Below are 17,593 nucleotides of genomic sequence, written 5' to 3' on the forward strand. Positions count from 1 at the left end.
AACTGCGACATGTACTTTGTGCACAAATTAACATGGACAGACAGACAGAAAGACGGACATAGCTAAATCGATTCAGAAAGTGATTCTGAGCCGATCGGATCCAATGGATCTATCTCTCTTCCTTCTGGGTGTTACAAACAAATGCACTAATACCATCCCTACGTCAAAAAGAACCTCCCGCAAAGGGAAATATATAGACCAATCATGACAATATAGAGCTCAAATGAAACAGAATTTATGTACCGACTATGATTATATGGGGCTCATATAAAAAGTTTTTGAGAGAATAGCACGAAGCTTATATTTACTTTAAGAGCCAAATATCTGGGTGGATAGCTCACTCTCAAAATACACTCCAAACCCGACATGTTCAGCCACTACAATATAGGAGTCCAAAGAAAAGCAGAGTGTATGCTCTTGTCCTCAATCTCTCGAAGACTTGGCCAATGGTCGAATGAGCACGAATGATAGAGATTGCCGTCATCCCCAAATGAGTAGATGGGATTCGATGTCTGACCCAAAAGATTGTTAATAAAAATTATAAAAAAAGAGAAGGAGAAAGAATAGAGCCCTGGAGAAGGAGAAAGAATACACCTGCGTTCAATTTGTGCTCATTGGATGAGAACCCATCCCAACCCGACTCGAATAGTGCGATCTCTGAGAAAGCTCGAAATAAATCGAACGAAGCCATTACGGACACCAAATGCGACAAGCTTTGATAGTAGTGCACCGTGCCAGACCCTTACAAATGCCTTGGAGATATCCAAAGCCACAATCTTACTCACACCAACGTTCCGACAGAAGTGCCATGAGTTCACCGGTAGAGCGATTTCTGCGAAACCCTTACTGTTGGTCGCTAAGAAGGCCATTAGACTCTAAATACCTCACAAGATGGTGATTGACCATGCTCTCCATGACCTTGGAGAGAGAGGAGCATATCGCAATTGGCCGATAATTTGCAGGGGTGTTTGCCTTACCCTTCTTGGGTATTGGCTGGACGTTCGCAACCTTCCAACGCGCCGGGAAGACTCCCGCACAGTAGGCAAGGTTGAAAAGATTGCGTAATGAACGATCGAGCATCGAAGAACACTTGCGTAAGACCAGTGTTGATATGTCATCCTGGCTCGGGGATTTATTTACGTCTAGATTTTCAAGAAAAAATATTTGGGGCATGATGCCAGTTACATTTTCGAATGATGGGAGAGGTTCATTGCTATCCGGCAGGAAAGAGTACCCTGTAAATATATCAGCCATCAGGTTAGCCTTATCAACCGGCTCAGTGAACGTTTGATCGTCCTTAACAAGAGTTGGTATAGATTAAGAACTAACCTGTACTCTTTTCACGAACGACCAAAAGCTCCTACTTCCTCGTGTAGAAGCAAGAACCTTAGTACGCAGACGCTGTTCGAAAAGAAATTTTTCGCTCCTAAGCACATTGGCACACGAAGATCTTGCCTGTTTGCGCAGCAGTTCAGTATTGGCATTTTTATCCAAGTGCCAGTTGCTGAATGCAAACTCTTTCGATCTGACAGCATCTATGCATGTCTGGTTAAACCAACTTTTGTCGTCTGATTTAGCCGTTATAGTCTTAACTGGAATAAATGCCTTCATTACATTTCAAATTATCTTTTCAATCATTTCATATGGTGTAAAAGAAGGCACAGCGAAGCGGGCCGGGTTCATTACAATGACAGTTTATATCCTCAAGTCTCTTCACAAAGTCATCATATTTCACCCTCTTATTAGGACGGTATACAACCTCAACCAGAACTTTTCTACGCAAACAGTGCAATTCGGCAAAAAAAAAAATAATCCACTCTGTCTGTTGAACCAGACGAAGCAATGGGCTTTGACTCATAGATTTCGAATTTAGGACTGTATGTCCGCCCCCCTAACACTCAACACTTCCTCCATTAAATCTTCTAGGTCATATATTTATGTGCCTGAAATTAACCTATGAACATTACAAGAGTTGTATTGAATTGTTTGGAAAATTCTCTAACAAATCGTTTTGTCTTGGAGGATGGTTAAAATTAATACCAAAAAAAAGTAATTCTTTAGATATTAGTACATATTTTTTTTTATTTTAATAATGGCAGACCAAATAGGCAGTATAAGAAGATAAGATAGACATAGAATTAGTAACTGGAAGATAATTTTGAACTTAATTTGAGGGAAGGGGGTGTAATAGATTTAAAAAAAAAAAATATCTAAATACGAGTATATAATAAAATATAACAAACACATTAATTAGTTAACAAAAATATTAGTTGTGTGTAACAAAGAGAAGAAAAAACATGAGTTGAACAACAAAATTAAGTATTTTAGGTGTATAATATTTTGTATCGTTTTTGTTTTGTTTTTTATTCTTGGTTATAAGTATGTTTCAGTTGTTTGCAATGAACACAAATAAATTTGAGTTAATAAAATAAGTTTTCGTTAATGAATTTGTTAATGTCTCATTTTCATAACATAAATGTTTAAATATTTATTATATTATTATTTTTTTTTTTTTTTTGAGATTTTTTCTTTATCACTTAGTTCTTCTTTATTAGTTTTATAGTTAGTTAATATATTTTTGTTTTTGTATGTCATTTTGGTTTTATACTAAAAAGTTGTATTTTGGGTTTTTGTTTTATGAAAAATCTCTATGTTGTAAAATGTCTTATTAAACGTTTCAATTGTTTGTTTCTTTTTATTTTTCAAGTTGTTCTTTAAGTTGATTTCAGCACTTTGTTCAATGTGTTTGTTTTTTTTTTTTTGTTTTTTCTATGTATTACTCCCATCATTCTAATCAACCGTGTTTTATATTTCAATTTCACCGAAAACCTAGGAAATTCATATCTCCACCATGGAATGTTTCAATTTTCTTCCTTCTTTTTGCGGTTTCCAGTTTAACGTTGCTTAATAATCGTTTTCAATATAATTTCTATAAAATTTACAAAATGTTTTCTTCTTTTCCCCTTTTTTGTTTTTTTGCTTTAGTTATATAACTTTATTCTTGTTCTTAGTTGTAAGTCAGTTTTTTTCTATATATATATATAAGATTGTTGTTTTTATATATTCATTTATTTATATATCGTCTTAGATTTACTTCATCAGTTTTCACAAAAAAAAAAAGTTTCTTATTGTTGTTCTTAGCAAATCATGAAAACCTTCTATGTTTTAAGTTGTTTTTCTGGTTTTTGTTTTTCTTTTTCTTTGTAATTCCTTAAGTTTTGCTTTCATAATTTTCTTCGTTTTCATTTGCATTTGCATGTATATATATTTTGAAATGTTTCTACACAACTATGGGCTCATCGCCATGGAGATCACAGGAGCCAATATTTTCACCTTGATATGTTGAGAAGTCTTTTATCAACGCATTAGGTTCAGCTCCGAATTGTATGTCTTGCAGGCAACCTTTGAAGGGCTGATCGAAACGTCCTTGGGTACGTTTACTCACCGATTCCAAGTTCGGGAAACCACCTGGCAAAGAGAAAGGACAACATTTTATTTAATATATGTATCCATGAGTAATGTATCTATGTTGAATATCCAAATGGCATATCATCTTTAAGTGAGAACTGCAATATTTTAGAAGGAACACCCTTTTCTTTCAACATAACTAAGGACTAAAGATGTTAACTAAGTTTGTCATTCCGTAAGTAATACCTAGAGGTAAATTTCAGGTAAGAGATGATCAGGGAGATATATTGGTAGATACTAGGAGATTGGAGAAGTGCAATATTTTAGAAGGAACACACTTTTCTTTCAACATAACTTAGGACTAAAGAGTTTAACTAAGTTTGTCATTCCGTAAGTAATACCTAGAGGTAAAATTCAGGTAAGAGATGATCAGGGAGATATATTGGAAGATAGTAGGAGATTGGAGAAGTGCAATATTTTAGAAGGAACACACTTTTCTTTCAACATAGCTTAGGACTAAAGAGGTTAACTAAGTTTGTCATTCCGTTAGTAATACCTAGAGGTAAATTTCAGGTAAGAGATGATCAGGGAGATATATTGGTCGATAGTAGGAGATTGGAGAAGTGCAATATTTTAGGAGGAACACACTTTTCTTTCAACACAACTTAGGACTAAAGAGGTTAACTAAGTTCGTCATTCCGTAAGTAATACCTAGAGGTAAATTTCAGGTAAGAAATGATCGGGGAGATATATTGATAGATATTAGGAGATTGAAGACCAACGTAGCGCAGAGGTTAGCGTGTCCGCCTACGACGCTGAACGCCTGGCTTCGAATGCTGGCGAGACCATCAGAGGGTATAAACATATTCAGCGGTGGTATTCCCCTCCTAATGCTGGCAACATTTGTGAGGTACTATGACATGTAAAACTTTTCTCCAGAGAGGTGTAGCACTACAGCACGCCATTCTCGCCACGCCAGACTCGGCTATAACACAGTAGGCCCCTTATCATTGAGCTTTAACTTGAATCGGACTGCACTCATTGATATGTAAGAAGTTTGCCCCCGTTCCTTAGTGGAATGTTCATGGACAAAATTTGCATTTGCAGTAGGAGATTGTACGAATCAGTCACATTAACTGGCAAACGCAGTTAACAACTGTTTTATTCGGAGACCTGTGGTCCTAGAAAGTGGGCGCCTCGTCAGTTATCCCACACCAACTCCTACTGATCCCCACAGGCTCTGCAGAAATCGTCATCTCCCTAAGCCCATCGCCATGTCTTCGAACTGGCATTGCAGAGGCTCATCAAGACTCCCACCAACAATCATGCTTCCCCAGCTTGAGAACAATCGGCGTTCTCGTTCCGAAAAACTTCGACCACAGGGCCTTGCCAACCCTGCAGTCTACAACGCCAGCCACCATCCCATCCGAATCCACCATCAGCCAACACAAAGAAGGGTTCACCATTGTCGCCGCACTCCCAGAGTCTTTCCGCGATCCAATAGCTAACTTGTCAGACGCTTGATTACCCACCACCCCCTGATGGACCGGAACCATGCACAATCTGATAGCAGGCCCCAAATGCGCAAGACCCTCCTAGCCTCCTCCGACAAGCCTCAACCTCACGTGACCCGCAGCCAGGGCCTACAGCGCCACCTGACTGTTCACATAAATCGTGACAGTCTAAAACTGTCCCGCTACTCAGGATCACTTCCAAGGCCCTAAGGATCGCAAATGCCTCCGCCTATAGAGAGTTCAGTGAAGAGAAGAGATATTCACCCAGTAAGCACATTATTTATAGTAGAAATCCAATATCCCATACAGCCAACATAAAGGATGATTCACCATCGGCATCGAACTCCCAGAGTCTATCCGCGATCCAATGGTTAACTTGTCAGACACTTATATTACCCGCCACCCCTTGATGGCCCGGACCCCTAGCACAATCTGATGCCCCCAATCGTCCGAGACCGTCCTTTAATCCCCCGACAAGCCCCAACCTCACGTGACCCACAGCCTGGGCCTTAAGCGCCAACTGACTGTCCACATAAATCGTGACAGTCTGAAATTGCCGCCGCTACTGACTCAGGATCATTTCGAAGGCCCTGAGGATTGCAAATGCCTCTGCCTGTAGAAAGGTCAGTGAATAGAGGAGATGTTTACCCATAACCCATAATCCTATGCCTTCTCTCTGCCATAGCGGGTCACTGGCACAGCAAATACTTAACCGTGTCAACTCTTCCTCATCCCCATAGACCCCGCAGAAACCATCTTTTCTTCGAGCCCATAGCCATGTCAGCGTACTGACATTGTAGTGGCCGGTCAAGACCCCACCAATTATCCAATTCAAGAAAAATCCCCAGTTCGAGAACAATCGACGCCCTCGTTTCGGAGAAACTCGGCCCCACGACCTTGGCAACCCTGCAGCCGGCAACGCTAGCCCACGCTAAGTAAGCACATTCGTCATAACAGGAATCCATCCTAAACAGCCTAAACAGAGGGGGTTCACTATTGGCATGGCACTCCCGGAGTCCATCCCCGACCCAAGGGGTGGCCCGGAACCCAACACAATATGATAGCAGCCCCAAATGTCGGAGACCCTTCTTGCATCACCCGACAAACCTGATCTCTCGTAATAGCCGATTGCAGCCAGGGTCTTTAGCGCCGCCTGACTGTCCTCATAAATCGTGACGGCCTGAGAGGGATCCAAGAAGATCGGGACGGCCCAAACCAAAGCCATGCTACCCGGGAAACAACCTCCAGGTTGTGATCGAAGAAAAATCCGCCCGGCACATAGTCCGTCGCGTCGCCAATGTCACGTAGTCGCCCTACGCCAGCGACCATCGGCAGAACAAACGAATGCCCGAAATCCAAAGAGCGCCGTGTCCCTGACTCGCTGAGTTTGAGGGCAGTCTTCAACGCTGTGCACTCCACGAACAAGTCCAAAGGTTTCAGGTCAAGTATCGCATTCAACGCAGCTGTTGGGGCACCCATCCTCGCCCCCTATATCAGCACTGCCACAATACCCTATACCTTCCCCGAAAGCCCGGTGCCACACCAGGCATCCATATGTAAGGATCTTCTGTGGACCATACCTGGCCTGAGTCCCCAACTCCTGCCCAAAGAGTTGCGACAAGAGTAGAGCGAATTCAGCCTCCGTTTCTTCTCCAGTTCAATTTCTGGACAAGAATAACGCCCAGGTATATAGCCTACTGAAAGAGCGACAGCTCCATACCATCAAGGAACGGTCCCCTGAACTCTTCATATCTCCTTCTTCTCGTAAAGAACACCAGTTCTGTCTTTCTGGCTTTCGCCCATTTCGACAGCTTCCTCAGCGCGTCCTGGAGGATATCCGTGGCAGTAGAGAGAAAGCGACCGACCCCAAAAATGACGACGTCAACAGCATAGACAACCGGCCTCATTCTTTCCTCCTCGAAGGACCTGAGGATCCCATTGATAACCAAAAGCCACAATAGGGGAGGGGATAAAACCCCACCCTGCGATGTCCCCCTAGTCACAATCTTCCTCACAGAATCCTCAGCCAGTGATGCATTGATAATTGTACCCTTGAGCATAACATCAACCCAGTTCACCAGAAGAGCGGAACTCCCATATCAACCAGAGAACTATGAATGGACCACAACTCCAGGTCATTAAAAGCCCCTTTTATAAGCCAGGAGGCCGCCAAAGTGAAGTCGCCTGTCTGCGAGTTCCCTTCCCAACACGACAAACTGATCGGCCTAATGTCCCTGGGCCGGGAGTGACCGGTTTCCCCACTTTGGGAATAAAAAGGACCCCACCCATCCGCCACGCAGTTGGCACAAAGCCAAGCCAAACGTAAGCTCTAAAAATACCCTCCAGAAGCCACATGGCAAACGGATCCGCCTTCTACAGCATGGCAAGCGATATACCATCCGGTTCGGTTGATTTGTATGGCTCGAACGATTTAATTGCCTGGATTATCCCCCCCTCAACAACCGACAGCGCCACAGCACTACCTTGTTTCCAAGGGACATCCATAACGTCGGAAGTCACCGGTGAATTATGGGCAGGAGTTCAAGAGTTTTGCAACTAGATCCCGTCCAAATTTCGCAATTCCTTAGGACACACCCGAGGATCTTCGGGGTTTTAGATAACACTGCGGACCCATCCCATGTCAGGGTCTACTATGGAATATTAAACCGAAGTCGGAATGGGGTTCGGAGTTGAGCATGCTTGGGGGGTTAGCCCAGAATTGCAAGAAACAGACTTGGAGCTGTCGAGTTCGGCAAGATTTCTATGTGTTATTCTGAATAGTAAGTTGAACTGGGCTTGAATTGGGGCTCTCTATTTGTACCAGAGGCTCGTAGGTATCAGATGGGGTTTGCTAGCCAAGTTGATGCACTGACTTGACATGGCAGAAGTGCGATCAGTTATACTCTATGGTTGCCATATCTGGTGGGCTGTGGCTGAGTACACGTGACTGGCTTGGAAAGTAAGCTGTATGGGCTGACACTTACCTTGGTGGAGTGGCAGAAGGGACTGAAAAGGTTTTGGTAGAAACCTGCTGATCTCGATAACAATTCGATATCGATCTGAGGGAATTTGGCATTCTCAAGGAGGGTGGCTACGGCCAGAGTTCCATATTGGATACTATGGATGTGGTGGATAGACTGAGGAGGGTCTCAATGTACCTGACGTCGAGACCGATTGTGCTGTACGGTTCAAGTTTAAGTTAAAAGATTAGGGACCAACTCGTTAAAGCCGATTCCGCACGGCGTGCCGCAGTGCGACACCTCTTTGGGAAGAGTTTTTACATGGCTGCCATGACAAATGGTATCGTACCTCACAAATGTCGCCAGCATTAGGGGCAGTATGCACCTCTGGCGAAATTTTAGTTACTATAAGAAATACATTGACATATCCAAAGCGAAATTTTCGTTGCCGATTAGGGGCAATATGCACCTCTGGAGAAATTTTAGTTACTATAAGAAATACATTGACATATCCAAAGCAAAATTTTCGTTGCCGATGCCGTATCTAAAAATTTCGCTGGGATGTACGCAGCTTATTTGAAATTTTTTTGTGTAACAGGGTGACACAATAGACATTGGAGAATTTTTGAAGTCTTCATCGAATTCAAGAACCTGGCCAAATACTTTACGATAGACAAAATATGCGTAGTATATAAAAGCATCAACAGGCAGCTAAAGTTCGTCAAAACAAATGGGATACAAGTCTACAGAAAAAACTAATTGGTCTATATTGCAAACACTTCGGCAATATGGAACTATGGTCCAGAGTTTGCCATTTTGATAGCTGTAAATGTTTTGCTGCCGAAACTACTAACAGTGCCGAAGAAGAGCCCACCGAATTGTAAGTGGAAAACAAGTATTTATCCAATACACAAACCAAATATGCAATATTCACCATTTCGTGTTTAGTTCTGCAGTTTCACTATAGATGTCGCATGACTAACTGTAGTAAAACAAGTAAACTTGAGTTTTCATACCCTTCACCATAGGATGGGGATATACTAATTTCGTTATTCCGTTTGTAACATATCGAAATGTTCGTCTAAGACCCCAAAAAGTGTATTATTGCGCCCTCTAGTTGCTAAAGAAGTCAAAATTCAAGATCGGTTTATATAGCAGCTATATCAGGTTATAGACCGATTTAAACCATGCTTAGCATAGCTGTTGGAAGTTGTAACAGAACACTTTGGGCAAAATTTCATTTAAATCGGATGAGAACTGTGCCCTCTAGTGGTTCAATAAGTCAAGATCCTGGGATCGGTTTATATGGCAAAAATTGCAATTTTTGCCCATGAATATTCCACTAAGGAACAGAGGCAAACTTCTCACATATCAATAAGTGCAGTCCGATTCAAGTTTAAGCTCAATGATAAGGGGCCTCCTTTTTATAGCCAAGTCCGAACGGCGTGCCGTAGTGCGACATCTCCTTGGAAAGAAGTTTTACATGGCATAGTACCTCACCAATCTTGACAGCATTAGGAGGGGAAAACCACCGTTGAAAATTTTTTCTGATGGTCTCGCCAGGATTCGAACCCAGGCGTTCAGCGTCATAGGCGGACATGCTACGGTGGCCTCCGTTTGTTTTTATCTTAAATCGCTGAATTGTGTGTGCCGAAAACCGCCTTATTGTCAACATTAGCATTAAGCTACCCTCCAGCTGTTAGCTAAAGCTAGACGACTAGTAATGTAATAACAACAACAACAACCAACAGGTTTCCAGTAATGAGTATAAGCAAATGCAAAACAAATGTCAAATGCCGTTAAGGACAGACGAGCTGTCAACGTTTGTTAGCCAACCATAAAACAGCTGTTTGGCTTACCACCATAATGAGGATTAGTCTTTATTTTGAATAAGTAAATGCAACTACAGTTGTCTGCGTTGGAGAATTTTTTAAACGGTGAATTGGATGAAGTCTACTTAGAATACGCGTCCAACGAAGATGAAGTAACAAAACAAAAAGCAAAAAGTGCCAATTAAATATTCAAACAGTGTTAATTGAAACGTGTTGAATTCTAATTTCAAAGTGAAGAAGTGTGAATGAAGAAAAAGAAAATGTTTGAAACAAAGTTATAAACAGGAAAGAAACATACGAAGCAAGAATAAGATACCAACCCCAGCTAACGGACGGACATTAAAAGAGGCCACTTAACTTCACAGGTAATAACTACCGCTGGCCGGCAAATATGAATGTAAAGGAAAACAGCCAACTGGTGACTACTTACAACAGCAGTTGCTTGATGAATATGAGAAAATGTGATACAGAAACAATGTTGCCAGAGTGAAGTGTAGACCAAAATGTTCGGGGAACACATCATAATGAAGTGAAATGAAAATTTGTTCACGAATATTCTATTGAAGAACAGCGGAGATTCTTCTCTCATAATAAAGAGTGCTGTCCGAATCCAGGTATTAAGCGTCATTTGTGGACGCGGCTACAGTATATTTATTTCGCTTATAGAGGACAGAGTGGGCCTGGGGGTCTAAATTGGGAACCCAAGGACTGAGATCTGTTATAGACTGCCTGACCATATTACGGTTCCGCATCCGGGCAATCATGTAATGCGTGAGGTGGAGTGGTGCTAAAGGGAGGACGTCGAATGTGAAAATCTTTACGGACAGTAAAATTGCCATAAGGGCAATAACAAACAGGACGGTAAGGTCACGAACAGTCTTGCAGTGTAAGAAGGAGATTAACGTCTTCTCTGAGTATGGCAAAATCCGAATCGTTTGGGTGCCGGGCCATAACGGAGTAAGGGGGTGAAAAAGCAGACGATTTGTCGGTGAAGGCCAGAGGACTGCCTGCAATAAACTTGGTTAAGGGGCATCCAGATTATTAGATGACGAGGCTATTACTGAAAGGAAGTAAGAAGGAGGTCAGTATAGCTATTGGCATCATGACGGGTCACATAGTGCTACGAGTGAAGATGATTAGACTCTGGAGCATTTCCTATGTCATTATCCGCCATTCGCGTCTAACAGATACCGGCACTTAGGTGGGCACACAATACCGGACATGAACCAACTTAGGGGCGTGGCATGGAAAATATTTGAGAATTTTTAAGTTGCACAGAATTCCTGACATAGATTTTCTTTCTCGTGAGTACTTCTTAGTTTTTAGAGCGCAAAACAAGCCGATTACTGGCTTAGGTGTATGTCCAAAGTGGCATGGGGAGGATTAACATATGGACCGTCTTTTCAACCTAACCTAACCCAAAGTTAGGCGTTTGAAATTTTGTACAAATACTTCTTATTAGTCCTGGTTGGTTGGGAGTGTAAATGCTTCATATCGGTCCATATTTTGATATAGCTTCCATATAAACCTATCTTGAATTCTTGAGCCTCTAGGGAACGTTATTCTTATCCGATTTGGCTGAAACTTTGCAGGAGGTGTTTTGTTATGACTTTCAACTACTGTGGTAAGTATGGTTCAAATCGGTCTAAAACCTCACATAAATGCCATATAAACTGGTCTTGAATCCTGACATCTTGAACCACTAGGAGGCGCAATTCTTATCCGATTTGGATGAAACTTTGCAAGACATGTTTAGTTATGACTTCCGACAACTGCGCCAAATACGGTTCCATCGGTCAATAACCTGATAAAGCTGCCATATAATCCGATCTGAGGTCATGACTTCTTGATCCTCTAGAGGGCGCAATTATTATACGATTTGGCTTAAACTTTGTACAGCGGCTTCTAACACGACCTACAACAAACATGGTCTGAATCGGTCTGTAGCCTGATACAACTCCCATATATACCGATCTCCCCATTTTACTTCTTGAGCACCTAAATGACGCAATTCTTTCTCGAACTGGCAGAAATTTTACACAATGATTTCTACTATGCTGTCCAACATTTAATTCGATAATGAATCGTACCATAACCGCACCATTAGAATAGCAATTATTTTCTTTTATCCTTTGTTGGCCTAAACATAAATCGGTTTATATGACAGCTATATCCAAATATGGTCCGATCCGATGCATAGGCTGATTTTTCGGTTTTCCTGAGAATTTTATTTAATTTACATTACATTTCGTTGGCAACACATAACAGGTGTAGCAGATATGAGTCAAATGCGTTGCCTGATATTCATGCGACATATGCATATTTGTCTCAATTACTTTTTATCTGCTTGAAAAGTAACGTTTAAAATTACAACAATAAAGCTGAATTTAAAAAGTTCGTGCGATTGCGGTTATCGGAACATGCTCCCTTTAACTTATGTTTTGTTGTCATTTTATAATTTAGCCCAAATCGTTTCACAACTCAACCAAACATTCATTCATCCCACTATCTAAGGTCGTAGAATGCAAGTTGGCAACTCTGTATTGAATGTATGTGTTTGGAAGCTGACATGAAAAATAGTTGGGGTTCAATGAAACACAAAACATAGAAGCAATAAAAACAAATTACAATAATCATAAGACATTTTAGTCATGCGGTTTTAAGACGGACGTTCTGATTGCTTTTGCTATTCTTATTTGATATTAGTTTTGTTTTTTCCGCTCTCTTTTACCCTCTCCCTCTCTAACATTTCTTTTACACCCTACCTGGCTTAATTCTTGTGTTTCTCCTTCTTCATTAAACCGCACTCAATGCCAGAGATGGAAAAGCCAGAAGCACAAGCATAGTACTTTTTGAGGCAGACTTGACTTGTAATTTTGGTACTAAAGCCAAGTGTACTGAGTTCACACTAATTGATTACCAAAACTGACGGAGTGTATTTGTCTCCAAAACATAAACAAATGGCAACTATCAACACTCAGCAATACATTAAAATAGAGTTAATTGTTTATTTTTGGCTAAAGTCTTGTATTGAGATCAATTTTTAGCCTAAACAACTGTCAATACGCATTTAAAAAATGGTGCCAATGAAAATTTAAACAGTGTTTGCCGAAAACATTCCGTAGAAGTGGTACTGAGTTCTATGAGCATGAACAAGCGACATGTCGCTGCGTTAGTATACATTTTGCTTCAATCACCAACTAGGTCAAAAACAACTCTGCCTCATTAAGTTTTGTGAATATGGACTCCGCACGAAAAAGTACTAATAATAGAACCCTACTGTTGAATTTCTCATCCCTTCTCAGTACACACTTTTTCATCTCAAGCAAGGGTCATCGCAAAGAAGGAAAGAAATAGTGTAAGAAGTAAACAGATTATTTTAAATAAAGAGTAGCGCAATTGGTAGCAAAAGATGTTAGTTTTAGCAAAGTACGAGGTAGGTATGAAAAATTATCTTACAGTGATATAACTTCAAACAAAATTTAGTATTAGGAGTAAAATATTATGTTAATGCAAACTTGCAATGAAATTTCTCTAAAGAGGCTAATCTGTTGAACCTTTGACGTGTTGTTTTAATTCGCTACATAATATGCACTTATTTTATACGAAATTTATGCCGGGAGCAGGATTAGAATTGACTCCAAATATAACAACAGTAGTGGTATGAGATTGTAGCATGTCTTCTGCTACTTAAATCTCAACAGTAATTTCCGACGAAAACACCTGATGTCAAGTCTTGATAACAAGACGGATCCAATATTGTCTTCGCATGCCTGTTATTTGAGTTGGCCATATCCCTTCTTTGGCAAACATATAGGTCCCTTGGAGATGAGAAAAAATAATATAAGCTTGTTAGGCTATCCCGTATGGTAAACGTCCTGATTCGGCAGCTATACAGCATTCAGCCAAAAGACTGCTGTCACCTGGTAAACCTTCCATTCCAAAGAGATCTAAGGCGATCAATAATATTTTGGGACCAAAAGACTTTGCTAATATCGCAAAGGACAGCCTAGTGATGGTCGTTATCAACAAGAGAGAAGAAAGGGATTGCCTACCCACGAATATATGGAATGTGGTCACAGCCAGCTTGTACATGTACCGTTGACCTGTGACAGAAAGAATATGTACTGACCAATGGAACATACATGGGTACCACGGGATCGAACACATACTTGGGAGACTAAGGGACTGCAATGCCAATATCCTATCAACTGACTGGAAGATTTTATAAAGTTGATGGAATCCAGAGGCATATGTTTTTTCCGTTTTCCGATCAGACAGTGATGGTTGTTATTGACGGACGCAATGGCTGTGACGTCTGTTCTAGCCAGCGACAGCAAAGCGGTAGACCTCTGCAAGTCTAGGTTAGGCCAAATTATTTTGGAATGTTCACAAACAAGCCATCCTTTGGATCCGGCTGAGTATTGAACAATAGGTTGAATTTTGAAGCGCTGTCCACCTGACGACAAGATCATATAGCATTATAGGTCTGACTAATGCAGTATACACACACTGCATGAGACGCGGCTTAAAAACTAAAATTAAGTAAGGAATTCCGTGCTACCTACAAAATTCTTAATTGTTTTCCACAACACTCCCCTAAGTTGGTTCAAGTCTAGTATTGTGTCTCTACCTAAGTACCGATGTCCTTTAGCTGCGAAAGCCGGACAATGACATAGAAAATGTTCCATCGTTCCAACTATTTTGCATCTGTGAACTCGTAGTCATATGTGTCTCGTTATGACACCAAAGGCTATACTGACACCCCTTACTTGCCTTCAGTAGTAGCCTCGTCCTCTCACGATCCGCATCACCCCATAGGATTTTCGCCGTCTCACCGACGGTTTCACTATACCACAATGTTACGTTCGCATCCATCGCCCACGCCCTTAACTCGGACTGCGTCGACCCGAAAGGCTTCGGGTTAACAGCAGTTCTCTCCTACTTAACCTAATCTATTTAGTTTTCGACATACCCCAGAAGTAATCAATGCTTTGCCTATTCTTCCTTACAGTCTCGAAAATGTCTTAATACGGCAAGCAATTAGACCGAGTTCACGAATATCCGAAGCTTAACTCCTTCTAATCCAAGCTATACGTTAATAAAAGGGGGTATATTTTTTTTATTCAAGTATGGCATGTTGTTGTAGCCACATTTTCATGTGGAGGTGGCGATCCTCGTCAAGCTCCTGTAGGTGAGCAAGCTCGTTCCGGTCCAAAAGGACCGATAGTTGCAGAAACATGACTCTCCACTCCATGCCGCTGATTGTCCGCGACTGTCGTTGCAACTACTCCGTATGGGGCATTTCACTATCCGCAGCTATGCTTCTCGTGACAGCAATGAACCCCACACAGATCTGGCATGTTACTAAATGAGTCCTCTTGCCTAAGTTGATTTAATTGGCAGTAGACATCAGAAAGTTTAACAGCAAAAGTAACCTTTCATGTATTGGGATGCCCAAAAAGTAATTGCGGATTTTTCATATAGTCGGCGTTGACAAATTTTTTCATAGCTTGTGACTCTGTAATTGCATTCTTTATTCTGTCAGTTATCAGCTGTTACTTTTAGCTTGCTTTAGAAAAAAAGTGTAAAAAAGTATATTTGATCAAAGTTCATTCTAAGTTTTATTAAAAATGCATTTACTTTCTTTCAAAAAATCCGCAATTACTTTTTAGGCAACCCAATAATTTTCACAACCCACAAACTTTTCTAATTAGTTTGAAACCGCCTGAAATATTGGTCTAAGGCCCTTTAAATAAATTTATTTATTTTTGGTATTGGACAGTTTGACACTTAAAATCAATCTGATATTGTCCGTCCGTTTTTCTTTCAAATCCTTTGTGTATTATTCTTCTATATAATCGACTGTATTTCTTTCTCACTTTACATTTAAAGCGCATGCGAACAATTCAAATACCTTTCCCTTTTCCCTACCTACAACATTTCATTTTACTTTGGTCTTTAATCAGTTATCATTGTACTGAAAACAATTTAACTGCTAACATTAATTTTCATACCATCCCTCGTTATATCCAACATTCAACAGCTTGGCGCTGCCGCAACCGTAATGAATCCACAAAAAGAAGTAACCAAAACAAAATCTCAAAAGTTCATAGTATACACGAATGGAAAGAACGTATGGTCTGTTTTTACATTAGCAGACATCTGTTTGATGGTTATTGTTGTTTTTATTGTGCTTGATCATCTGAGAATGAGCAAGGGAGAATGTGTGAGAGAGAGAGAGTAAGCCAAACCGGGATTTGTGTGTTTTCATTCTCTGTTTTCGTTTAGTATGCCTTTACTTTGTGTTGTTGTTGTTGTTGCTGTCTTCAGTAGCGATTCGGTTGTTTGAGAGTATGTGAGCGAAACCAAAGCTGGTCAAATTATCTGTCTGCCAGTCATTCGCAGTTTTTAAATAAGAAAAGTTCGAAAACTGAAAACCCGTGCGTGAATCCAATTTATTTGTAAATTTTTTTAATGGTGAATTCATATTTTTTCATAAAACAAGTGTTGTTTAAGTGTACGAAAACCTTTAGAAGGCATTTGCTTAGATTTTTGTGATAACATTACCTACAGGCGGTTAATTTTCTTATTAGTCATAAAGTGTTAAAGTGCAAATGGTGTGAAAAAGAGATAAAGGTGAAAGAAAAGAAAAATGGTTTTCCAATAGGAAAAAAGATTCCAAATATCCCTGCTTTAGTGCTCTTACGATTGCTATCTGTCTCTAACAGAAGAAAGGAAATCTTGCGAACAACAAGTGAACAAGCCACCGGTAATTATTTGTCGCCAAAAGTCCGTCTGTTCGTCCGCTCTTTCTTCCGTTGGCCGGTCGCCACACCGGTGGTCACACTCGACTAATTTGCTGCTCATTAAATCTCAACGTCGCGTTTCTGACAAACAGTGAAAAAAACAAAACTCGGTTTTTGCCAATTATTTGCAGCGTTAATTTTTTGTTCGCTTTCGTTCGGTCGTTCCCTTCTTTATACACTTGGTTGGTTTTTGTGAAGCGTTCACTCGGTTGCTGCTGTCACTGCCACTGCCCTATTTTGCAGTCGCTTCGTTGACAACTTTCTAATGTCTATGAACTCCAGACAAAGTCGTCGCCGACTCCTCTACTTGATATTGGTTTTTGTGCAAAATTTTTGACACTAACAAACAAAAATACCAAAACCAACAACAAAAGTGATTCAAAGTATCTGAGAGCAAAGAGTTTAAAGAAGACTACAACTTTGGCATCATTACACACAAGAACTTCATTTAATTGAAATTACAGGTAAGCATTTATACACCTTTCACAGCACATCATACCCCTCCCCCACAGCTACCTATAATCGATTCAGTTATTCACTCGGAAAGACGATTTCCTCTTGCCTTTTACCTCTTGTCGATGTAGGCAATGAGTGGCTGGTTTACCTTTTTTTTCTCTGTGGTTGTAATGATGTGTTTGAAATTGTTGTTGCATCCAATTGTTGTTGTTTCTTTATTGTTATTGGTCGTTAAAGGTGGCAGTGTTGCCTTTGCCCTTTTGAAGTTTAGATTTTGACATTTTGGGTTGCATGTCCGTCTGTATTTTGGTCGTTTGTAGATAGAATTGCAATAAAATAAATTTACCAAAACATGGGAGTGGGATGGTTAAATAAACTAGGCATGTGTTTTTCTTAATAACAGGGGCTTAAACTTATGCGAAACTAGTTTGCCACTGTAAAGTTTATAAGGAAAATTGCAGAGAAAAGGAAATTTTGCATATTCCCATAAAATGTTACCTACGAAAAGAATGGGAATTGCGTTTTGGGGCCTAGACCTTAAGAGCGCCAATTGGGTAACTATGCAGAATATGGGCGGGCTTGAGTTTAGGTTGAATAGGTAGCCCATCATGAAA

At 40.6% G+C, this 17,593-nt stretch overlaps 1 protein-coding gene across 1 annotated transcript in view; it reads right to left on the reverse strand.

The window, feature by feature from the left end:
• Window positions 1-2,757: 2,757 nt before the first annotated feature.
• Window positions 2,758-17,593, reverse strand: part of LOC106083962 (protein eyes shut) — a 323,238-nt gene continuing 308,402 nt past the window's right edge. Inside the window, exon 13 of the mRNA XM_013247300.2 lies at window positions 2,758-3,468. Coding sequence (XP_013102754.2) covers window positions 3,281-3,468 — 188 coding nt within the window. The 3' untranslated portion in view covers window positions 2,758-3,280. The remainder of the gene's footprint in view (window positions 3,469-17,593) is intronic.

The sequence above is a fragment of the Stomoxys calcitrans genome, chromosome 3 (genome assembly GCF_963082655.1).
Source record: "Stomoxys calcitrans chromosome 3, idStoCalc2.1, whole genome shotgun sequence".
NCBI classification, from domain to species: Eukaryota; Metazoa; Arthropoda; class Insecta; order Diptera; family Muscidae; genus Stomoxys; species Stomoxys calcitrans.